The sequence below is a fragment of the Leopardus geoffroyi genome, chromosome B2 (genome assembly GCF_018350155.1).
Source record: "Leopardus geoffroyi isolate Oge1 chromosome B2, O.geoffroyi_Oge1_pat1.0, whole genome shotgun sequence".
NCBI classification, from domain to species: domain Eukaryota; kingdom Metazoa; phylum Chordata; class Mammalia; order Carnivora; family Felidae; genus Leopardus; species Leopardus geoffroyi.
Window position 1 is genome coordinate 73,600,832 of NC_059332.1, and position 24,360 is coordinate 73,625,191.

At 39.1% G+C, this 24,360-nt stretch overlaps 1 protein-coding gene across 2 annotated transcripts; it reads right to left on the reverse strand.

The window, feature by feature from the left end:
• Positions 1 to 16,941: 16,941 nt before the first annotated feature.
• On the reverse strand, positions 16,942 to 23,873 carry TENT5A (terminal nucleotidyltransferase 5A). 2 transcript variants are annotated; one of them, XM_045498877.1, is made up of 3 exons: positions 23,528 to 23,873; positions 22,796 to 23,345; positions 16,942 to 21,704 (listed from the first exon to the last, which is right to left on the reverse strand). In XM_045498877.1, the coding sequence occupies exons 1-3, from the start codon at positions 23,545 to 23,547 to the stop codon at positions 20,928 to 20,930; spliced, it is 1,347 nt and encodes a 448-aa protein (XP_045354833.1). In that variant the 5' UTR covers positions 23,548 to 23,873; the 3' UTR covers positions 16,942 to 20,927. The 2 variants fall into 2 exon arrangements, with proteins under 2 accessions (XP_045354833.1, XP_045354834.1); XM_045498878.1 differs by having other exon boundaries at positions 23,583 to 23,690.
• Between the last annotated feature and the right edge of the window lie 487 nt (positions 23,874 to 24,360).

Genomic DNA, 24,360 nt, shown 5'->3' on the forward strand with positions numbered 1-24,360 from the left:
ATTTAAGTCATTCTAGGAATGGAAAAAATCATTTGGCAACCATGACAAAAATTATTTAACAACCAGCCTTGAAACTCTACTGAAATTATTAATTATAAGCTTGATTTTTACAGCCTGATACTTTTTTTTTTTTTTTTTTTTTTTTTTACTAAAACTAACTAAAATTAAGCTCCCAATTTAAATAGATGAAGATGGGGGCGCCTGGGTGGCGCAGTCGGTTAAGCGTCCGACTTCAGCCAGGTCACGATCTCGCGGTCCGTGAGTTCGAGCCCCGCATCGGGCTCTGGGCTGATGGCTCAGAGCCTGGAGCCTGTTTCCGATTCTGTGTCTCCCTCTCTCTCTGCCCCTCCCCCGTTCATGCTCTGTCTCTCTCTGTCCCAAAATTAAATAAACGTTGAAAAAAAATTTTTTTTTAAAATAAATAGATGAAGATGAATATCAAGGTGCCTTCCTATTTAAGAGTTTAGAAGATAAAACCTCTATTTCCTGGCTTGGTCTGAGAATAAGCTTCCCATGCATTATACTTCAAAGTATTAGAAGGCACTAACATTACATTTAATGAAATTTAAACATGGGAGCAGGGGACAAAGATGGAATCAAAACCATTAAAGAAGTTTCATTACTCCAGAACCCCAATTATGGACATCTCTTGGGATAGTGTGTGTAGTGTATGGTGGAGCATAGGAGAGAGTTCTGGTCAACAGAAGTCAAAATGAGTCATCTCTTCAAACTCTACCCTATCAAAATTAAATCATCTCAGGAAGTTCCACTTTCTTGCGTCTTACTTCTCCACCCTTCCATCATCTTTAAGACTCTCCTGTGAACAACTTCCAAATGTTCATCATTCCCCTCTGGCTTTTGAGTTTTAAGTTACTTGATCAAATGTCAAAGAAGGCTTTTATTAGTCTTGAGACTAGAATTTAGCATAATTTCAGGAGCAACTCTTAGAAATCATGACTTAAATGATAGCTACATAAATCAAAGAATGAAGCTCTACCACCTCAGTGGAATAGGTTACTAAGAGGGAATTATTTCACTAGTGTTATATTATTCATAGGAAAGAGTGTTTACTCCAATATATGTCATAAATTTATTTATTTGAAATGTTGGGGAGGAGCAAAGAAGAAAGTGATTTTAAATATCCATTGGCTACACCCTTGTTTTAGGAAAATCAATTAACTGAGGAGTAGGAAAATGCTTATGGCACAAGTACATATTTTTATGAGAGCACACATCATAAATGATACGGCATTTTGGTGGGAGGGGTGCATATTTTTACTAGCAGACATATCTTTATTGACATGACATTTGAAGAGAGGTGCACACATTTTTTATTAACACACATACCTATGATGACATTTGGACATACATGATATTTTGGCAAGAGGATCCTTAACCCTTTCCTCTCAGGCCTACCAGAATAGAGAAAGGAATCCAACTGCCTTCCTAGCTGCCTTCCCCCACTCCAGCTATTTTTGCCTCCAAGTGTTTGAGTCTTCCCAGATGACAACCAGAATCAACTGCTAGACCTGTGAGTGAACAGCATTCAGATGGCTCCAGCCCACGTTTCAACCACTGTATTAGAGCAGAGACAAGCTGTCCCTGCTGAGCCCTGCCTAAACTGCAGCTTTGTGAGAAAATTAAATATTGATATTGTTTTAAACTACCAATTTGGGGGATGGTTTGTTACATAGCAAAAGATAAGTGGAACACAGACCTTACTTCTACCTGTAGAGAAAATCAGTTTCACATAGAAAAATGGCTAAATGGGTAGTCTCCAAACTTCTTTGATCACACACAATAAGTTGGCTTACTTATTTATTGTAAGACTACACTAATGTATGACTACACTAATGTATTACATATAAATATAGCCCTTTAGAAAGTTCAGCTAAAATCAGAAATTCTAATATTTTCTCCCTGCCCCAAAAGGATTATCATGCCCACCCGACTTTGAAAACTTCCGGAGTCAGTATGTGAATTGTTTAGATAATAGCTCTGAAGCTCCAGGTGATTAGACAACCCACTAGTCAGGAACGGATTAAAAGTGCCAAGGTTTGAGGAAGCATGTTATTTATATAATCTTTTTTTAAGTCACTTTAACAAACAATGGAGACTTTTAGAATAAACAGATGTCTTGAAATTTTAAATGAAAATTTCTCAAATCTGGTATCAGCTATGCAAGTTATTTGTTACAAGTATCAGTTAAAATATAGAAATTTATGAGGTATTCTCTTTTTAAGAAATTAAACTGGGTCCCAGCAAGTCCCCATAATAAGATCTACCCAGTTGTTCACGTTCAGTGGTGATTCCTGAAAGCAGACAGCATTGTGCAATGGTCAGAATCACTATCTTGCAAAGACAGTGTAGCTTAGTGGTTCAATGCTCTGAGGAAGCCCACTGCTCTCCACTTAAAGATTGTGTATCCTTAGTCAACTACTTCATTTATTTGTGCAATTTCCACTTCTGCAAATGGAGATAATAATGAAATCTAACTCATAAAGTTGTTATGAGGATTCAACGAAGGATATAAAGCTCTAAGCACCATGCCTAAACTGAAATGAGTGCTCAATAAATATTAACCACTGATTTTTGTTATTATTGTTTCAGAAGGAAAATAATTAAATTTTAAATTTGAGGAATTGAGAAAATATATATCCTGCCTGTAAATATTATTGCTTAAGTCAAGATCAAGACATAAAACTAACCGAATCTTCTGTTCATGCAGTCCCCCACTCCTCCACCCCAGCTCAACCTCAAATTATTTATAAACGAGGCAACTGAAGTAGAGGGCAGAAAAATGTCTTATCTCAAATAATAAAGTTAATTAATGACAAAGCTGTGTCAATGTGTAACAGAACTAAATGTATAACAGAAATACCAATGAATTTTAGAGTCATTCACTGGGAACTGTAATATATATCTTGAGGCTCTTGTGTACAGCAAAGTAAAAATATGTGTAATATACTGCTTCTTACACAAATGTAAGGTAGAAACACTATTATAAGTCATAGTTCTTAAAGAAAAGCTAATACCTATTCTCCTCAATCTATTTCAAAAAACAGAAAGAGAGGGAAAGATTCCAAGTTTATTCTATGAGGCTAGCATTACCCTGGTACCAAAACCACACAAAGACACTATAAAGAAAGAAAGTCACAGAACAAAGTTCATTATGCCTAATGAACATTGATGTAAAAATCCTCAACAAAATATTAGCAAAACAAATTGAATAATATGTTACAATAATTATTCACCACAAGCAAGTTGGATTTATTCCAAGGATACAAAGATGGTTCAATATCTTTAACTCAATCAACATAATACATCACATTAACAAAATGAACGATAAAAACCATATGATCATCTTAATAGATGCAGAAAATTCATTTGACAAAATTCAGTATCTGCTCATAATAAAAACTCTCAAAAAAGTGGGTTTAGAGGAGACATTCCTCAACATAATAAAGGCCATATATGAAAAACCCACAGCTAACATCATACCAAATGGGGAAAAGCTAAAAGCCTTTCCTCTAAAATAAGGAACAAGAGAAAGATGTCCACTCTTGACACTTTTATTTAATATAGCACTAGAAGTCCTACCTACAGTAATCAGACAAGGAAAAAAAAAAAGACAAAAGACATCCAAATTTGTAAAAAAGAAATAAAACTGTCACTATTTGCAGATGACATAATACTACATAGAAAACCCTAGAAACTCCACCAAAAACCTATTAGAACTAATAAATGAGTTCAGTAAAGTTTCAGGATACAAAAAACTAATACACAAAAATCTGTTACATTTCTACACTAATAATGAAGTAACTGAAAAAAAAATTAAAATCCCAATTATTATTTACCAAAAGATTACAATACCTAAGAACTGATATAACCAAGGAGGTGAAAACCTTACACTTTGAAAACTATAAGACGCTGTTGAAAGAAATTAAAGATGACACAAATAAAAAGATACGCCATGCTCATGGATTGGAAGAATTAATATTGCCAAAATGTCACACTGCCCAGAGTAATCTACAGAGTCAATGCAATCCCTATCAAGATACCAATAGTATTCTTCACAGAACTAAAGTAATTAACCTAAAATTTGTATGGAGCCACAAAAGACCTTGAATAGGCAAAGCCATAATGAAAAAAAGAACAAAGCTGGAGGTATCACAATCCCAAATTTCAAGATATACTACAAAGCTATAGTAATCAAAACAGTATGGTATAGGCACACAAATTGACACATATATCATGGAACAGGATAGACAGTCCATAAATAAACCCATGCTTATATGGTTAATTAATCTATGACAAAAGAGGCAAAAATATATAATGAGGAAAATATAGTCTCCTCAATAAATTGTGCTAGGAAAACTGGACAGCAAAATAAGGAAACTGGACTATTTTTTTACACCAAGAACAGAAATAAACTTAAAACAGATTAAAGATCTAAACATGACCTGAAACCATGAAACTCCTAAAAGAAAATATAGGCAGTAATCTCTTGGACATTGGTCTTAGCAAAATTTTTAGTCAAGGTAAACAAAGCAAAATTAAACTAAAACTACACCACAATAAAAAGCTTTTGCACAGTGGAAAAAAACCATAAACAAAACAAAAAGGCAACCTGCTGAAAGGGAGAAGACATTTGCAACTGATAGATCTAATAAGGGGTTAATATCCAAAATATATAGAGAACTCATACAACTTAACACCAAAAACTAGTCCAATTAAAAATGAGCAGGGGACCCAAACAGACATTTTTTCCAAAGAAGGCATACAAATGGCCAACAGATACACGAAAAGATGTTCAACATCAGTAATCATCAGAGAAATGCAAATCAAAACCACAATGAGATATCATCTGATACCTATCAGAATGGCTAATATGAAAAAGATATCTAAAGTATTGGTGAGGATGTGGGAAAAAGGGAACTCCTATGCACTATTGGCAGAAAATGTAAATTGGTGCAACCACTGTGGAAAACAGTATGAAACTTCCTCAAAAACTTAAAAATAGAAATACCATATGGTCCAGTAATTCCACTATTGGGTATTTACTGATATATGTGCTCCTATGTTTATTTCAGTGTTATTTACAATAGTCAAGATATGGAAGTAACCTAAGTGTCCATCAACAGACGAATGGATAAAGAAGATGTGATATATAAATACACACACACACACACACACACACAGACACACACACAATTTATACACCCAATGGAATATTACTCAGCCATGAAAAATGATATCTTGCCATTTGCAACAATATGGATAGACCTAGACAGTATTATGCTAAGTTAAATAAGTCAGATAGAGAGGGGTGCCTGGGTGGCTCAGTCAGTTAAGCATTCGACTTCAGCTCAGGTAATGATTTCAGTTTGTGAGCTTGAGCCCCACTTCAAGGGAGCTCAAGCCCTACTTCAGGTGAACACGAGCCCCACTTTGGGTAAGCTGCACTTCTCTATTTACCCCTCATGGGATTCTCCCTCTCTCTGCCCTTCACTCACCTGCACCCTTTCTCTCTCTCTCAAAAAAAAAAAAAAAGTCAGAGAGACAAATACTGTATGATTTCATTTATATGTGGAATCTAAAAAAACAAAACAAATGAACAAGCAAACAACACAAATAGAATCATAAATATAGAGAATAAACTGGTGGTTGCCAGAGGGGATTGGGGTGTGGGAATGGGCAAAATAGGTGATGGGGATTAAGAGGTACAAACTTCCATTTATAAAACAAAGTCAAAGGGATGAAAAGTACAACATGGGGGATATAGTCAATAATATCGTAATAACATTGTATGGTGACAAATGTTAACTACACTTATGGTTAGCATAGCTTATTGTATAGAGTTGTCAAATCACTACATCGTACACCTGAAACTAGTGTAGTATCTATCAACTATATTTCAATTAAAAAGAAGCCACAGTTCTTAATTCTAGTTGTAATATGTTTTATGCCAATGTTTTTCAAACTATATATAGGTGGTTATGCACATGACTTATGGAATCCATTTGGTGGATGACAACCAGAATTTTACCAGTATTAAATAGAATAGAAAATAACATTTCTAGTAGTAAGTTTCAAATTTGTTTTGTGAAACTGTCATAGAATAATACATTTGTGATCATGTAAAAATGTTTTCTCACTAGACAAAATGTTTAAAACCACCATATCACTAGTTCCCAAACTTCTCCAGGCCTCAAAATCACCCACAGAGCCTGTTAGAAATATAGATTTTCAAGGAAAGCAGGTTCTGTGAGAAGCTCCATGGGCGATCTTGCTATATGGAAAGATCTACATGGTACCACTTTATGAGACAGACAAGAGAGAAAAAGAGGTATACATTCTTAGTTTCTCTACTTGTTCCTAACAATTAGATTTCCATTGCATTAGTAAGATTTGGTAAGAAAACTTTATATATTGAGGACTGCTTCAAACATCTATTGAGGAAAATGCACTTAAAACTCCCAAATACTTTATTAGATCACCAACCAAAAGGGGACAGGAGCTGACCACTGAGTTCCTTAAATGCTTTATACCAGCCCTACAGTGTGAAGTGCTGGCAGGTCATGAGTGAGACCAAACATTGATCCACTCTCACTTTCCCACCTGCAGATCACAGTGTCGATATAAGCTGCCAGGTACCTATCATTCATTCATTCCATAAATATTTATCAAGCACCTGCCGTAAGCCAACTTCTGTATTAGGAACTGGGGAAATAATGGTGAACAAATTGCTCTTGCCTCTGTGACTGGGCAAGTTTATTCCAGTCCTGGTGACAACATATAACATGCATTACTTGAAGCAGTAATGCTCTAAAGTTTTCATATTTAAAACAGTATAGCTGCTGGGGCGCCTGGGTGGCGCAGTCGGTTGGGCGTCCGACTTCAGCCAGGTCACGATCTCGCGGTCCGTGAGTTCGAGCCCCGCGTCAGGCTCTGGGCTGATGGCTAAGAGCCTGGAGCCTGTTTCCGATTCTGTGTCTCCCTCTCTCTCTGCCCCTCCCCCGTTCATGCTCTGTCTCTCTCTGTCCCAAAAATAAATAAACGTTGAAAAAAAAATTCTTTTTTAAATAAAACAGTATAGCTGCTAAAAGAACTTTGATATCTATTGTCTCCTTAAGTCTGTATAGCAATGGTCTAAATTATTAACAGATATTTAGTATTAGCCCATTTTTACATTAAAGAAAGAAAAATCTAAAGGGGTTAAATACCTTGTCTAAAGTTAAACAAGATGTAGGTGGTGGGACAACAATTCAAACCTGAAGGTTTGACTCCAAATCCTGTGCTCTTTCTTTCTTTTTTTTTTTTTTTTTAATTTTTTAATGTTTATTTATTTTTGAGAGAGAGAGAGAGAGAAAGAGCATGAGCAGGGAGGGGAAGAGAGAGAGGGAGACAGAATCTGAAGCAGGCTTCAGGGTCTGAGCTGTCAGCACACAGCCTGACACGGGGCTTGAACTTACAGACCATAAGATCATGACCTGAGCTGAAGTCAGACACTTAACCCACTGAGCCACCTAGGTGCCCCTATGTTTTTTCAACCATAAAGTCTTGCTGCTGCTGACTCTTCCCATTCCTGGGCTGATGACAGATGAAAATGAGGAGGAGAACATGAGGCTCAGTGCACCAGGCTCCTACAAAGTCTACTTTGCTCTTGGTGCTTCTGTCTGATTGCATTGCAGGAAACAGATATTTCCATCATAAAGGGTTCAAATGCTGAAAGAAGGTGCTTACAAAATCTTTAGAAGTGCTGAAGGAGAAGTCAGACGACCCCGCTGGGCTCACACCACTATACCTTTAATCTAGAGCTTGAAAAAACTACAGCTCACCTACAGGAACATTCTTGATGGCACCAGAGTGACATAAGAAAAGGCCTCTCTACAATGTCTCATGCAAGTGCCTCCTACTGGCAAAACCTGTATTGCAGCCAGACCCCTACCTGCAAGGGAGTCTGGTCTTCCAATTCCTGGGATACAGAGGAAAATACAGAAAGATGGGAAAAGATGTCAATTGCCAATCAACAATATTCAACACCAATCATTCCTTTCTCAATACTTTCTGTGAGGCTGCCATCCTCCCAATTTTTCATTCCCTCTTTAAATTCAACTCTATCTTCTTGATATGCTGAAATAACCCCTCAGTGGTCTCTTCCTTAACTCCAGTGACAACATTGCATTGTAGGATGCAAACCTTGACCACCTTCTTCCTCTCTTTCTGAGTCAGCACCTCACTTGTTGCTGAGGAACTGAATGAAGTGCCACTCTGTAGGACATGAGACCTGTTCTCCTACACAGCCACTTAGGAGCCAGATAAGGCAACTGGAAATGTAGAAGAGGTAGTTCCCCAAGGAATGAACCTTGACTACTGGAAAAAGGGAGATAGGGAGAAACCAGGCAGATAAACTCCCCTTCCTTTATCTTGTGTACTACTTCAAGGTACAGTGCTTCCTTGCAAACTTTCTGGAGAATTCTCTGCTGCAGATTGAACATGCCTGCTGAATCACCTTTTGAGTTGCTCTATGGCACTCAGTGATGCAGTCAGTCGCCAGCATGGTGACACATTGTGTTTCAATGAATTACACTTGTTCATATCTTGTGATTACATCTGGCAAATAATCCATTATATAATCACTATTTCAGATTCTCTTTCTAGAGGGCCTACATTAAGTGACATAGATTTGGCACTACAGTAAAACCTTGGTTTGTGAGCATAGTTCATTCCAGAAACATGCTTGTAATCCAAGGCGTATTTTAAGAACCCCTGGCTCAGTTGTGATCATGTGATGTTCCGCATCATGTACTACTCGTATTGCAAAATGTCGCTCATTTATCAAGTTAAAATTTATTAGAAATGTTTGCTCATCTTGCAGAACACTCACAGAACAAGTTACTCGTAAGCCAAAGTTTTACTGTATTAGCATCTGCAAAGCAGGGGTTCTGAGCAGAGCTGTGCATCAGAAATACTTTATAAAAATTATATACGTTCTTGTCTAACTTGAGGCTGACTAAATAAAAATTGCCAGAAATGGGATGGAACTTAGGTATGTATATTTCCCTAAGTAATATTTTAGAAATCTATCAATTAGCACCAGCACAGAACTAGGATCAGGTCCACAGATCTGATCTTGCCCTCCCCCACCCCCTGCCACCCCCCACAATGACCCTAAAGTATTTACCAAGTAACAAAGAACCTTGTTGACATTGTATATTGAGAAAGGTGTATGACATCATTAAGGAGAAGCCAAAAATGAGGAGAAAAATGCTAAGGAACACGCTTTGGGTGGCATAACTAAACAGGTGTGATAAGCTTACAGCACAAGAAGGCTAATGAACATTTGAGGAGTTACAGAAAGTTGATATTCAGAGTTTTGTAAGAGGTTAGCACATCTCATTACACTCTTTACCTTTCCTTTCAAATGTTTTCTTCAAAAAAAAAAAAAAAAAGATTCAACAGCAGCCAGCTGGTAGCATGCATTGTCAGTAAGAAGTGACGTAAGCCAGGCTAATTGATCACTTTTTAAAGATTAAGTGGCCTATTCTCTGTAATAGGACATACAGAAAACAGCTTTGACAGCAATGAAGTAGTTTACTGAGTTCTGACTGCCAAATGAAAATTTAAATCATGCTTATTTTTTGTAAGGTAATCCACTCACAATAGGCAATTTACATGATCTCATCCTATAAGAAAAGCTCTGATCCTCTTCCTGAACCTTCTACCTGCTGTGTTGCTGTGATGCACCTGCATTTTGGAAAGATGGTTGAAAGGATAGGGTTGTAGAAGGACCTGAAGATCAATTTGCCTTGTGTGTCTCAGGCAGAAACAGACTCTCCCTCTGTGTAATCACTGAATGAGTTCCAAAGGCCTTTATGTCTTCCGTGCAAGCTCCATCTCTCTAGGTCTCATTTTCTTAGCTTAAATATGAGATAATCATAATACCCTTTTTACCTAATTGTGATGATTAAATGGAAAATATAATTAGCTTATCAAATTGAATGTGTACTACCAATATTACACATTATAAGGAAGGCCTGCTTTAGGGAACTATTCACATCCTATAATCACTCTTTCTCTTCAGGGTCACACATTTTAGCTTATGCTTCCTCCTGCTCTTAAGTATAGAGGATTGGGAGAAGCAGCAGCACTGACAATTCACAGCTAAGGGTGAGATGTGGAGAGTGCGGGAAGATTAGAAGAAGAAAGCAAAGAAGGCAAAGTTCAAGACTTGCCTTGGAATCCTCCCTCTGCTCCTTTCCAGCTGGATGGCTAGGCCTTCATCCCTCCTGGATTCCATTCCCTACTCGGTAAAGTGTGGAAAATAACAGCTACCATTATTGTGTTTGGTGATTAAGGAGGACTGTGTATGTAAAGTGGTAAGCATCCTGACCCAAAGTAAGAACAACAAATATCAGGTCCCTTCTTCTAGGTGGCCTGAAAAGATGGAGCAGTGGGGGTGGGGGAGGGGTGAGGACTTCTCCTTGTATGCATATACTCTGGTCCTTTTTCAGAAATGAGGAAAAGGTATTTCTTTCTATGTCCCTCTTTTATAGATTTCCTCAAGTGGCTCTTAAAACTGCAAGCTGTATCAGAAGCCCCCAATCTACCTTCTTTATCATGAGAGATTTTTAAGAATTGCTCAGTACTTTTTATGAAATATATCATACTGTTTCACTTTTCTTGATCAACCTCCCTCCCAACCTGCCTCTTCATGAGAATCGCCATGGCTTAAGTATGCTGAGACTTAGGACAGGATCCAGAGAAATCAAGTCAGTTTTAATGTATTCAATAATTCAGGTTTCAAACTAACTTTTAAATGATTTTTTGAAGTCCAAGATCCTTATTATACCAGATAGCTAACTTGAGTATTTGTAAAATGACACCTAAAATCTGAAGCCTTCTTGTGACCGTTTGTAACAACAGGGAAGCACTCTGAAATTGGGACACTCCTGAAAAATCAACAAATGATCACAGCAGGTATCATGCCCCAGGGCAAGACTGTTTGTTCTGTGAGGCTTGACCAGCTAAGGATGCCAGTGGAAATGCTGATTGTCTGTTTTTAGAAAAGGCTGATAAACAGACTGCCTTTTATACATTTGCCTTCTTCGAATAGCAAATTTCCCACCTCACGGCCCCTTACCCTTACTCAGAATATGAGACAGACCTCAGTCTTTGTGCCCACCATCCTGAAAACTTGTCTCAGGGATTCCCTACTTCTAAGATGCAGCAGATGGTGAAAAAGAGTGCAGTCATTACCCAGGACAACTGTAGTCTTCGATTTACAAGACTGCTAGGTTTGGTTTGGAACAAAGACAACAGACCCATTGGCACTACAAGATGGCCTTCCTATTACTCTTGTCCTTAATTGCCTGTGCTGCACATATTGTAGGCCCCAGCCAGCCCATCGTTTTCAGTTGCTCGAACTCAGGAACCAAGAAGAGGTTTGAACACTCCTGCCCTAAACATCCCCAGGAGACCTTCTCTCTCTCCTACTGTTTAGTGTTCATAAATTGCTTCAAGATGGGAATTTCTCCACCTGGGTCCTCCTCTATGCTCTTTCAACGAGCAGACCATCTCTGAGATCCTTCTCTTATTCTAACAGTGCTCCTGATTACTCTTCACTCTTTTTACAACTTTTTTAACACTTTCCAATTAGAGATTTCACTCGAGCTCTCTCTCATTCTGAACCAAATGGGACTCATTCATTTATTCACTCATACAAATTTAACAAGTACTTCCTATGAAGGCGGCACTATTTCAGACACAAAGAACACAGTAGTATTAGATGAAGTCTTCACCTTTATGGAATTTCTTTCTGTGGTGACAAATAAATTACAATTAATTAATTTATACTACAATTTCAGGTAGTGACAAGCCTAATGGGAATATACATCTAAAATCAGTATAAAGGCTCTATAGAATAGTTTGGTAAAAATGTTGGAGGGAAATTCTATTTTAAGTAGCAAGATCAGGGAAAATCTGAAGAAGTAACATTTCAACAACAAAATTAATAATAATAATAGTAATAATAAAAATAATGTGATGTAAAAATCTGGAGGAAGACATTTCCAAGGAGATGGAACAATCAGCAGATGCTCTAATGTGGAAATGAGCTTGGCCACTCATACTTTGGCAAATTTCTTAATTTCACTGCTGCTTTGTGTTTTGTTTGCTTGCTCATATCCCTGTGTCACTTTTCAATTAAATATGCCAGTGAAAAGAAGCCAGTTTTGTATAATTCTTTGTAAATCTTCATAGAGTATCAAGCCAAAGGCATGAGAAAGTATTTACTAAATGTTTTGATAATGGTGAAAGCTACAGATTTCTCCTACCCCATGCAGTCTAGGGGAACACATAAACAGTGACCGTTATAAATGCTCTTTAAGTAAGAGCTCTACTCTGAATAAATAAGTACTCAGAATGACAACACAACTGGTTTTATACAAATGGGGAGGGGATAAAGTCTGGGGTACGAGGTGCATTTGGTGCATTTCAAGTATAGGAGAAAGGGACTTTCACAGCTCTGGAAAAAGCAGGAAAAGCTAAATTGTAATAACTTCAAGATGACAGTTAACCAGAAGTGGTTACATAAGAAACATTCAAGGGAATTTTAAAGTGCTGCAGCAAACAGGATTATAGGCAATAAAATTTCAAGGTGTATTCTAGTTAAGTCCTAAAGATTTTTGCAGGGGTTTTGAAAAGAGAACGTAAGTGTCCAGAACTTAAGGGAGAATTTGTGCTTCACTCAGCAGAAACTGCAAAACATCTACACTTGCTCTTTGCTGCAAAACAAGCAAATAGCCAGTGCCTGTCTATACAGGGGCTACCTGTAGGGAGTTCTGCTTCAGAGAGCTCCCAAGAAGGCACATTTCAAGGACTATTACCTTTATCTAGACTCCCCATTAGTCCACAGGGCTCTTTATGGTGCTCCATGCAGAGCTAAGCCTTGTGAGTAATTAACCCCAGGGTGGCTGAAAAATTAATTTTCAGCAAGTAAGTTCTACTTACAAGTGGAATCTAGCCTTCTAAAGGGCAATGGACCAGGTCTTTCACTTCTTTTTGGGTCTCAGAATCCAGCACAAGGCTAAATACATAAAAGGCATTCAGCAAATATTTAATGAATGAACCATGTCTCAAAGGGTTTGCTGCTATGGGTAGTCTATGGGAATGCAGTGTTTACAGGTACCTAAAATTAGATATTAAGTTATAAATTGTCCTTCACTCAAATTGTAGTAAAAATCTTTTTCAGACTTATTTTGTAATTCTATATAGGTTATAGGGTTGCCTGACAAAATACAGTACTCCCAGTTAAATTTGAATTTCAGATAAACAAAGGTAAAATACTGCATGGAACACTAACTTATACTGAATTTTTTTTTTTCATTGCTTACCTGATTTTCAAATTTAACTACACATCCTGTACTACAAAATCTGGCAACTCTATTTTCAGCTGTTAGGTCTTGAATCTGATTGAATTTGTTTCTCTTCTTTTCTCTGATAATTGAAGTCTAAAAAAAAAGATATTTTAATCATTTTTAATCATTCCCCTTTAAAATTAAAAACATATGAACTATGTTCTTCTTGATCTTATTTAAAAAGATATAGAGGAAGAAACTCCAGAACATATGCAATATGATATTAATGCATAGAATGGCATTATCCGTGGTGCCTAGTGTAGTTTGTTATGTTGAATTTTGCTAAAAGAAAAAGAAAAAAATAAATAAAAGAATAGGGTTTCAGCTGTTTTCTAATGACATGGCCAGATGATGCCACAAAATCTTGGCATTACTGATAAGTACACACTGTGCTGGAAAATCAATAGTTTCAGAAGGGGATCCTGAAGGGAACTTTCCATTATGGAGGTTAGAAATAACTTAGCCCCATACTCATAAATTCCTACTCAGGGTGCTCCACATCCCTAGGCAAGAAAGCACAGGCTTTGTCCTAACTTCATAAACTGCTAAGCTGGAATTAGTAATTTTTTAATTACTAAAGGTCTACTTTTTAAGACTTTTTAAACTATTTCTAATGCCAGTGATTGAGTTGAGAAAGCAAATAAAAGAACAGGTGTCCCTGTACTTTAAGAAAACCTGATAGGCTGGAAGAGAAGCTTAGGTAAGCAGATAAATTTTGGAAGTGGTTATTTACATTAAATAATAATTCATTTCCACACTCCACTAAACATTAGTCTCTGGAGCCTAGCATTAAAAAATATATATCATTTACTCCTTTGCCAAGAGTTGCTAAACAACTTTTCAGGGTCTTCTATATATTTAGGCTGTGAAAGTTGAGTCCTTGCTCATTTTAGAACTCCGTGTTTATACACATCTGCACAATGGTTTGTTGTTATATTTAGTATTGCCCTTCCTTAAAACTCTAAGGTAATATGAATTACTCCTATTATTCTGCAGGAGAACACAGCCTATAACTCAGCTGTCTTAAACCTTCTTTCTTTTCTGTAAAACTAGTAGGTAAAGTTTCTCTAAAACTTTGAAGTAAAACACATCATTTTATTTTCACTCCTTCACATGCTCTCCTAATACTGTAAGTGCAGAAGACATTCAAAAAAATAAAATAAAATTCACTATTCACCATTATTTTTACAAATAGACTCACTTCCCAAGAAATAGCAAGGAAGGGTCACTCAGTCTTCATTTTTTAATAAACTTTTGAAAACAGTTTTAGATATACAATTTGTGAAGACAGTACAGACAGTCCCCCATTTCCAACACCCACTTTCCCCATTGTTAATGTGCTAGGATACATCTGTCATAATAAACTGATATTGAAATATTATTTCAATAATGCTATATTAAAATTTCTTCAGGTTTTACCTAATGTCCTTTTCTGTTCCAGGATCCTCTGCAGGATACCACGTTACATTTATTGGCCTTGCCTCCTTAGTCTCCTCTTGACTGTGGCAGTTTTCAGATTTTTCCTTGTTTTGATGATTTAAGGAGTACTAGTCTGATATTTTATAGGATACCCCTCAATTTATATTTGTCTGATGCTTTTCTCATGATAAGACAGAGATTATGGGTTTTGAGAAGACCACAGAGATGAAGTGCCATTTTCATCACATCAAAGCACAGTTACTTTTTTCATCCTTTTCCATACTGTACACTTTGGAAGGAAGTCACTATGCACAGCCCACACTTAAGAGGTAGGGATTTAAGCTCCATCTCCTTGAGGGGGCAGTACCTACATAGATTATTTGGAATTCTGCACTGGAAGTTTGTCTCTTTGCCCCATTTATCCATTCAATTCTATTTCTGTGTGAACACATGGATATTTTATACTTTGGGTTATAATCCAATACTACTTATTTTGTTGCTGTGATTGTTCCAGCTTGGGCCACTGAAACTTTTTCAGTTGGCTCTTGTGCTGTTTTGACATGCTCCGCATCGTTGTGGTTTTTAACTTTTTTATTTTATTTTAGCAGATCATTGCTTTTTGGAACTACAAGATGGATTCTCCAGCTTCTTCTGATATCTTCTTTGCTCTACCTCTAGATTCAGCCATTCATCCAAGGAGATCTGGTTCCTTTTTTTTTTTTTTTTTTTTTTTTTTGGATCATGGCATTAGAAGCCAAGAACTGGGCCTTGATAGGTGAAGGCTACTGTCATTTTGAAATCATTTCTCTTCTTCCTCTCCTACCTGAATGTATTTGCCATTAGACTGAAGGACATTCATATCATTTATTTCAAATTTGGTTCTAAAAAGGCAATTAGCTAAATTTCTGAAGTATTTGATGATTTTAGCACTTATTTTACTTTATATTTAAGGGCTGATTTTAATTTCCTTGTTTTTTGCTTTTTTTGGGTATTTTTTTTTTCCTTAAATGAGTAGAATGGTTAGGTAATGAGCTTCCTAAGGAAAGAAAGGGTGGGTTACTTCTCTCCAGGCTTAGCTAGGTGCAGCCTGGTAATTCAACTAGAAATAAGGTGTATCTAAGTCTAGGAGAAGGTTAACATATACTTTCTTTATTCAACCTTTGCTTAGAAAGAATTATATGATGGCCACAGACATGTGAGGGACTCGTTATAGAAGGATGAAGAGGTTGCAACAAAGGAAGAAGCGAGTAACACACAAATTCCATTATCAAACCAAATAACCACCTTGTATTTTTTATGATGTATATGTGAGGGAAGCTGGCTTTTAATATGGAGGGTCTCTTTCATAGATGCAGTGTCAGGTATGCATTCTATCCAACATCGGGACTTTAAGCGGTTTTAAAACCACAATATGTCCTATAATAGCCTAAGCTTACCAAATTATCATTGCTACTAGTATTGAGAAAGTCTCCAAAATTACACAAAGAAAAAAAATTAATAAATTAATGTATGCCCCTGGTCATCTGAATAGGTGAGATTATGTTAAATGCTAGTCAAAAGGGCAGTTTATTTGCACCCAACACTCGCACACACGCAAAGTGTAACCTATTAGAATGCTTTTCTTCCACTTCTCATTCCAATTACCAGCTTCCAATACTTATTCCCCTTCTCCCAATGTGAAGTCTGAATAATACTATAGAGGCTCAAATTATATACAACGACTGATGACTGAATTGCACCACTTGGGCTACTCATGAAAACCAAGGCCCACTAAAGCCTATTAGAGCCCCGTAGTCCAGATCCATGAGTCTCTACTGTTGGCGGCAAATAGGTCTGACTTCTGTGGCTGCTTAACATTGCTAAGTTCATACCCAGGGGGGAAAAAATGGCACATATTAGCTAGACTCTTTTGGAGCTAACTGAGCCAGTCAGAGATAGGTTGGCTGAAAGCTGAACATTTTAATGTGTGCTCTAACCAAAAATTTGCTGAGGGCTAGTCTTCTCCCAATATTGCCTTGTCTTTTCTCATGGAATCGAGTTGGTATTCAGAGGACATGGTCTTTAGCCAGCACAGACACTGAAGACAAAAGACACAAACCAATAGAAAAAAATAACTTCTTTTTATTTACAAGAAAAAAAAATCCAAATATTGGATGCTGTAAACAAAATTCACAATCTGTTCCCTCTAGCACTGATTCAAACATGTCAGTTTTTAAGAGTCCATTCTCCATCAACTCCTTTTCTGCCTGTGACACAGTCTAAAGTCAAAATATTCCAAAGGGTGACCCAAGGTGCAGTTTGCTGCAATAGGACATCTCAGAGCAGGCAATGGTTGTAGAGGTCGGAGAGAGAGACAGCCAGTGGGCACAGCCTCCTCCATTCTGCAAAAGGATTTGCAGCAAATTTTGCCAAATTACCTTGACATCTTCCACCTTTGTACTTTTAACCATATATTTTGTTAGCAAGCCATTATTACAACAAAATATTACACAGAGATTCTTTCTTGGCACTGAAAAGGCTATGCTATAAGAAATCTTAAAGAAAGAATATATTCAAATAGGTGCTATATGTAATTTTTTTTTTTTTTACTTTTTGGTTTCATCTAACACACGTTGTCTTCAAACAACAAAAAAAGCTTATTTTTGAACTGCTGACAGCTTTCAACATAATACATTTCATTTACAAAATAGTTCACAATATTTATTTGACAAGCACTGTTTTGAAAACAACTTTATGCACAGTGAAGCAATCAACGATACGCTAACAGAAAGGGATGACAAAAACAGTATGTTTGCTTTTCTTTGCATTTCCTCCGTGGCTTGGGTCACAGATATTCTTCCATCCTTGCATCATTTGGAGCCACATTAAAATAGTCCACCCACTACCAAAGTGAGCAGATACCTGACCCCACGTCAGGAAGGGAAAAGTCCATCTTGATGTAGGACTTCTTGAGGCAACCAGATTTACTGCAAATCCAGTCAACTTTTTAAAAGGGCACTGTCACAGGTTAAATTTTCTCTGACATGCCAAACTGGACAGGTGAGAAGAGCCTCCAGAAGATAAGACTTCTTCCTGTTTTAAAGTTAACAGCACACTAGGCCAGATAAACACAAAAGCAAGCAAATCACAGGCACTAATCAGGAGTTGAGAGCTGTTCTTTTCTCTGACCTATACACACGGCTCTCTCTCACCAGACATTCAAACTCTTAGGTTACACATCCACAAAGAGAGACATCTATTCCACTGTTTTGTTCAACTACATATGCACAAGACTATAGTACATACAAAAGAGAAATAAATTATCTAAGTTTTAAAGTAACTGCTAAAGGTTGTCTTGAGCACAGCCTGTTCTATCTGAATGGCAGGTGTTGGCACTTCCAACTATGCTACCAACCCTGGAGTAAAGCAAGAGAAGGACATAAATATTTCAGAAAATAAATGGAAAGTATTTTCAAATAAGGCCCCTCCAAATAAGAAATCTGTGTCATAAATTAACAGCAGACTGTTCCTATGGCAGAGCCAGAGATCTCCAGATTCTTTTTCATATAGTGGACGATTCACTTCTCAATAGTTAGGATAAGAAGGAAGTAGACAGATAACCATCTGCTCCTATGTTCCCGAATATTCCCTTCATTTTCTTTTAGAAAATCCAAAACAGGTAAGCAGGCGGAGCTCTGGTTTCTGACAGTTAAGTATCAGGCTTGATCTGCAAATGGAATAATATTGCCTGGAAATTCAAAATTAATTCTCAAACCCAGGACTGGAGTGAGAGAGACTGAGCCAACATGGGAGAAGAAAGAGTTCCCTAGGAAACAGTGAGTGGCAGTGCAGTAGCTGTTACAGCTCAGACAGAATTCACAGGGAAGCTGCTACAGCAGACCCATCAAGTTCCTCTTAAGGCTTCAAAGAAAGATGTGCAAAAGGTAGTTTCAGATGGATTAACCTAGAATTGAACATGAGTGATGCCTAGACAGCAAACAAATGACACTGCCAATAGGATGATGCTATTTTCTTCCCCAATCCCTCTTGAACTTGATGACAAAAATATGGTAGGTTCTTCAGAGGAATTGTCATAGTAAGCAGTCATCCACTAGAGTTGAGAGGAATTGTGCGGTTGTTTCACAACACAAAGGAAAGGTTTGCATGTGTTAGCTTTGTTTTTAACAAACGCATTTTCAGAGACCAGTATCCAGAGGAACTAAGAGGTGGGGGAAAGAATGGTTTTAGGATTAGCTGTCACTGAACTGAAATAGGGATGCCAGTTCATTTCACAAAGGTTTAACTGGTCTCTTGGGAAAGAGATAATAAAGTTGGATCTGATTCAATGCAAAGTGACTGAATTTTAAGTACAGTACTAAATATTTAAATGCAGTGTGATAACCAGATCAAAGATGTTTCATATTGGCATGAATTTATAAAATTTCATATATAATATACATCTCATATATAAATTTTAAGCAATTGTGCAAATACTCTTTAAAAAGGATAATTTCACATTTACTAAATTCTAGTGGTCCTGGAATGCAGAATGCATTCATTAAAAAATTCATTTAAATATTAATAAAGTAGTGTTCAGATCACCAGAAATTTTATTAGCAGTCAGGGATTTAAATGGACTCTCACTGATCCATGATCCACTGGATTATACACCATGGAGGCATGCAAGTATTACACAAAATAAAAGGGTTCCTACTGTCAAAATGGCAGTTCAGTACAAAAAGAGTGCTCTGCCAAACAAATATTCTCCCATTTGTAGAATTCTATGGCTCACAATAAAAGGAAAAAAAAAAAAAAACACACTCACTAAAAATGTATACTCTCTGCTCTTCCTATCAAATATATTACTTGTTTTCCTCCTTCATTTGCTTTAATTTTCTAGGTGTGGGTTTTAATTCATCACTGCAATATGCCCACGTCTCATGTCATCCTGTTGAAAACATAAAAGCACACAGTATTTAAACATTTTCTATTTGCTACATTATTCTAGACCATAGTCAATGTACTGTGTGTATATATACACATATATGAAGTATGTATATATATATATATATATACACATAATATACACATACATACACATGTACCTATGATAATATCACACCAACGTTAACTTTATACAAGTATTTGCCAAGAAAAAATAGGGCATTTCCTCCACCATTCACAAGCTTATATGTTGTTTTATTTTCTTCTTGAGTCCCTGATAAAATAATCATTAAACCATAAAATTTTTCCACTTCAAATTTTCAGAAGGCAACAGGCACTTTGATGTTTATTGGTGTGTAACAAATATAGTAACTCTTTATATATTCTACTATATCTCTTCTACTTGGGTATTTTTATCTGTTAAATCTTTGGTCCTTGAGCATACTTTCTTTGTTACAGCTGTTTTTGCTTGCATTTTCACATTTTAAAAATGCAAGCTATGCATGCAGCTGGAAATAATGGATTGTGTCATCGTAAGTTCTGTTGTTTGTTATGAGAGCTGCACCAACCTACTACTGTTCATTAGGAGCAAGCTGTTTCTGTTAGCGTAATAGAATGGTTCCACAGAAAGCACTTGCTAAAAGTCTCAGATAGTAATCCCAACATTGGAGTACCCTTTCTTCTTCCATTACTGTTACTATCTGAACTCTGAATTGAAAACTAGGTTGGGGTAAGACCTTTTTTTCCTCTGCATTTTCCCTTTTGTGAATTCCATGTTATAAGAAACTCTCCATTTTTTCCCCCTATGGCAAAGCTATGGGAGCAGGTACTGCAAACCCATATTGTCATCAAGCATTTTTTTTCCCTTGTCATTTTAAGAGAACCTGGTTGCTTTTAATGACAGGTCTTTTTGTTTCAAGATAGAATCCAATTGGGTAGGAGGAACAGGTGAGAGGGTTGGTGGGTGAGGAGGGTGGTTTTGAGATCAAGCTCCCATATTTATGAAGAGATCCACAAGCTTTGCCAAGCTTAAAACCAGGAGCAGATCATCATTGCACAAAACACATCTTTAATCAGGGCTGCATCACTCAGCCTTTTTATTTGTGAATTTATTTTCCCTATCTTGTCGAAACAGCTTCCCCACAGGACACTTTTAAATGATTCTTAATTGCAGGGTAGCCAAGTGGAGTATGTCTGTTGCTGGCACGTGAATACTGGCTGGACCTGGGCGATGTAGTAATTGCTAAAGTTGGCATCTGCTACATAGGGGGCTGGCTGGTAATAGCAAGTGACATTAGCCACATTAGGGATGACATTTTGGTCAGCTAGCACCCGGATAGCCAGCATAGTGATAAGGTTTAAAGTCTGTCTTCTTTCATGTCCCATCAGGCACACCGTACTCTCATTCACTACTCCATGAAGGGTCATGAGATAGTCATACTTGCGGTCTTCCAATCCCACGAAGTGGTTCTGCAGATAGGACTCCAGTTTTCTTTGCTGCTCTCCAATGTCTGAGAAGTCGATGAAAAACCTGGAACACATATACCTCTGAAGGGTCTTGATTTCATCAGAGGCAGGCCTAAAGCCCCTCACTAATAGATTGCAGTACTTAAGCAGGCCGCCCCCTCTGATTTCCTCTGGGTTCCGGGTGGCAATGATCTTGTTACAAAGATGATCAAAGGCTTCATGGAAATCACCATAGACGCTCTCACCAATTATTGTGGGGTGAAATGTTTCAGTCATTGGGTTCTCTGAACATTCATAAAAGAGGAGAAGAGAGTCTAATTTGATTTGAAAAGAATCTACACTAAATTCAAACTGCCTCCGGAGGGAATCCACAAATTTCAGTTCCACATTTTTGCCACTGTTGTTTGACAAGGATATAAGACTCCATCGGTCAGAGTCATTGCACACTTTAACCATTTTCTGCACATAAGCTTCCTACAATTTAAAAGATAAAACAAGATGAGAAGACCTAGAAAAAATAATAAGTAGATAAATACATCTTCTTCACAGTTGAAAATTATTTTGCTCCTTCCCTTTTGTTTTGTCAAGCTTCAGCAAAACACTACCTACAGGCTTAAACAGTCCTCTGAAAGCAGAAAAAAACGCATTTAACGAGTGGTTTTACCGTCTGGGAAAGAAACTAGAAGTAATAGTTTGAGGCTTTTGGCAGACGTAGCACAGTACTAAGAGGTTCTGTTGTCATGTCTGACTTCTGAAATGTTATTTTTTGAAAATGGTCTTATAGATACAATATTCACACAACATCCACACAATACTCGAAAGACAGAAGGGCATACAGTAGAAGGTTGGTCTGCCCCTCACCCTTGTCCCTAGTCAACCCAGTTGTACTCCCCCTAAGGAAACTGATGCGACCAGAATCTTGTCCCTCCAGGGGTACTCTGAAACCCAATATGAACTAAATTAGGACATTCTGGGAGGCTAATTCCTCATGCAATTTTAATTGTATAAAACACGCTTTGAACCAAAGTGTGGGGGTGGGGGGGTTCCCACAATATCCCTCACACGTGAACCGACCAGGAGAAGCACCACACATATCCTTCACACACCGAGTCAGCCTCATGCAGCTGGGAAATCTCATCACATTTTCCAATACACCAATAAGCCCACTGACTCCATTCTGCTTCAGACTGCTCTTTCCCCAAAGACTAGATCGTAAAATGACTCAAAAAAGTGACTTGTATCATTTCATTCTTTCACTTAATCAATCTACTCTGGACAAGACTGAAGCAAGGAAAGCCAAGAGTTAAAAAAAAATAAGGAAGAGAAGGGAGAACCGAGGAAGAAGCAGAAGAGTAGTGGCGCTGAAGAACCAAGTGAACTAAAACATTCAATATCGTCCATGCACCTTAGTTTACTCATTAAAAACAAAACAAAACAAAACAAATATAGAAGCATGCCCAAACCCGTCACGGCCGCGGGTCTGGGGCATCAAACGGACGCCCCTCTGCCCGCCGCACCCCAGCCCGGTCCGGGCGAGGACCCAAACCCAGTTCGGGTGGCTTTACCTTGAGGGTGAGTGGTGTGATCTTCTCTTTGTTCACCCCTTCGGGTAAGAAGTCCAACAGGCAGTCCAGCACGACGTCCTTCACAGTCTGAAACTCCTCTTCCCCGCGCAGGTCGGCGCAGAAGATGAGGTCCAGGTCCTTGTAGCCCAGGCCGCTGTCCTGGTGCAGAACGTGGCTGGCGGCCGAGCCGTTGAGGCGCACGTCGCGGACGCCGATGCGCTTCTCGGCCAGGCGCCGCCGCACCACCTTCACGATCAGGCTCGGCTGCAGCTCGAGCGTCGGGAAGTTGCCGCGCCCGTGGATCGGGATGGTCTCGCTCAGGATGCCGTCCAGCCGCTGCACTTGCTCCCAGTTTAGCACGTTGCAGTGCGCCGTGGGGCTTTCGCAATAGTCCAAGCAGTGCCCGCCGAAGTCGCCGCCGCCACCGCCGCCGAAGTCGCCGCCCAGGGGGATGTAAGCGCCGCCGGTCAGCTCGTCCTCGGCCATGGCAAAGTACGCTTCGCCTTCCGCCATGAAGTGCCCTCCGAACGCCACTTGGCCCTGGTCAGTCCTAAAAGCCAAAAGGGGGAAGGAGGGCGGTGAGGACTCGCGGCACCGGACAGGGGCCCAAAAAGGAAAAAGCGCGCCCCCTCCCCGGTCCCTCCGCAGGCTCGAGGGCTTCTGGGAGACTCTCCCTCCCCAGACCCCCGCGGTCCCCAGCCGCGCGCCGCGCCCCGCAGAGAAGCCCCGCACCAAAAGTATCTCTGATGCATCTGGAAAGTGCAAGCGGGAGTCCCGTCTGTGTCACCTGGAGGCGGCCGCCCCTTCGAGGAGCGCAGCGAGCGAGGAACCGCGAGGCGGCAACACTTCTAGGAGCAGAGAGTGCGCTCCCGGCAGCGGCGAGCCACTTAGTCCTTCCTAGACCCCGCCGCCTGCGCTGGCCACTCCCGCCCCTCGCCCCCGCCCGCGCCGCTGTCGCCTCAGCTGCGGTGGTCCCGGAGGTGGCGGCTCCAGCTGCCGCCGTCGCCGCCGCACACGCTACTGTCTCTGGAGCTTTAGCAGTTGTGCGGGGAAACGTCTTGACTACTTTTTTTATACCAGGCCTTTCTGCGCTTCCGGGGCCCAGGCGCTGCGCGCTCGCCACACCCTCTTCATCTGCATAGGGCGCCGCCCCCGCCCGCCCTGCGGACCGAGACTGGCTGAGCGGCGCGGCGAGCCAAGAGGTCCGTAGAGCGCGAGGCCGGTAGCTATTTGTACGTACATGTATATGTGCGTGTATTTGTACATATACTTAACTTAGAGACGGTCTTTCGCGCCTAAGCCTCTCTATTCTTTTTTCCTCAACGGGAAGACCCTGAAAATGCCTCAAGAGTTGTAAGTGGCCCGAAAAACTGAATCACGAGTAAAATCACGCAAGTGCAGAAAGTCGCCAAACATAAAATTCTCTGATTCAGCGCGTCCTTATAGCTTAATGATGGGGCTCCAGAGGTTCCTCACGACCTCCCGCTTAAACAGTGTATCGGTATAAAGCTAGACCGTTTTTTTTTTAATCAAGAAACGCTGTCTCGGTGTGAACTATTGAGCCC

Coding starts and splice junctions, on each gene's coding strand:
- TENT5A (XM_045498877.1), bottom strand. CDS start 23,547: ATGCATCAGAGATACTTTTG. Junction 23,346..23,527: donor ATGCATCAGAGATACTTTTG/GTGCGGGGCTTC, acceptor TTTGGCTTTTAG/GACTGACCAGGGCCAAGTGG. Junction 21,705..22,795: donor TCACACCACTCACCCTCAAG/GTAAAGCCACCC, acceptor TTTAAATTGTAG/GAAGCTTATGTGCAGAAAAT.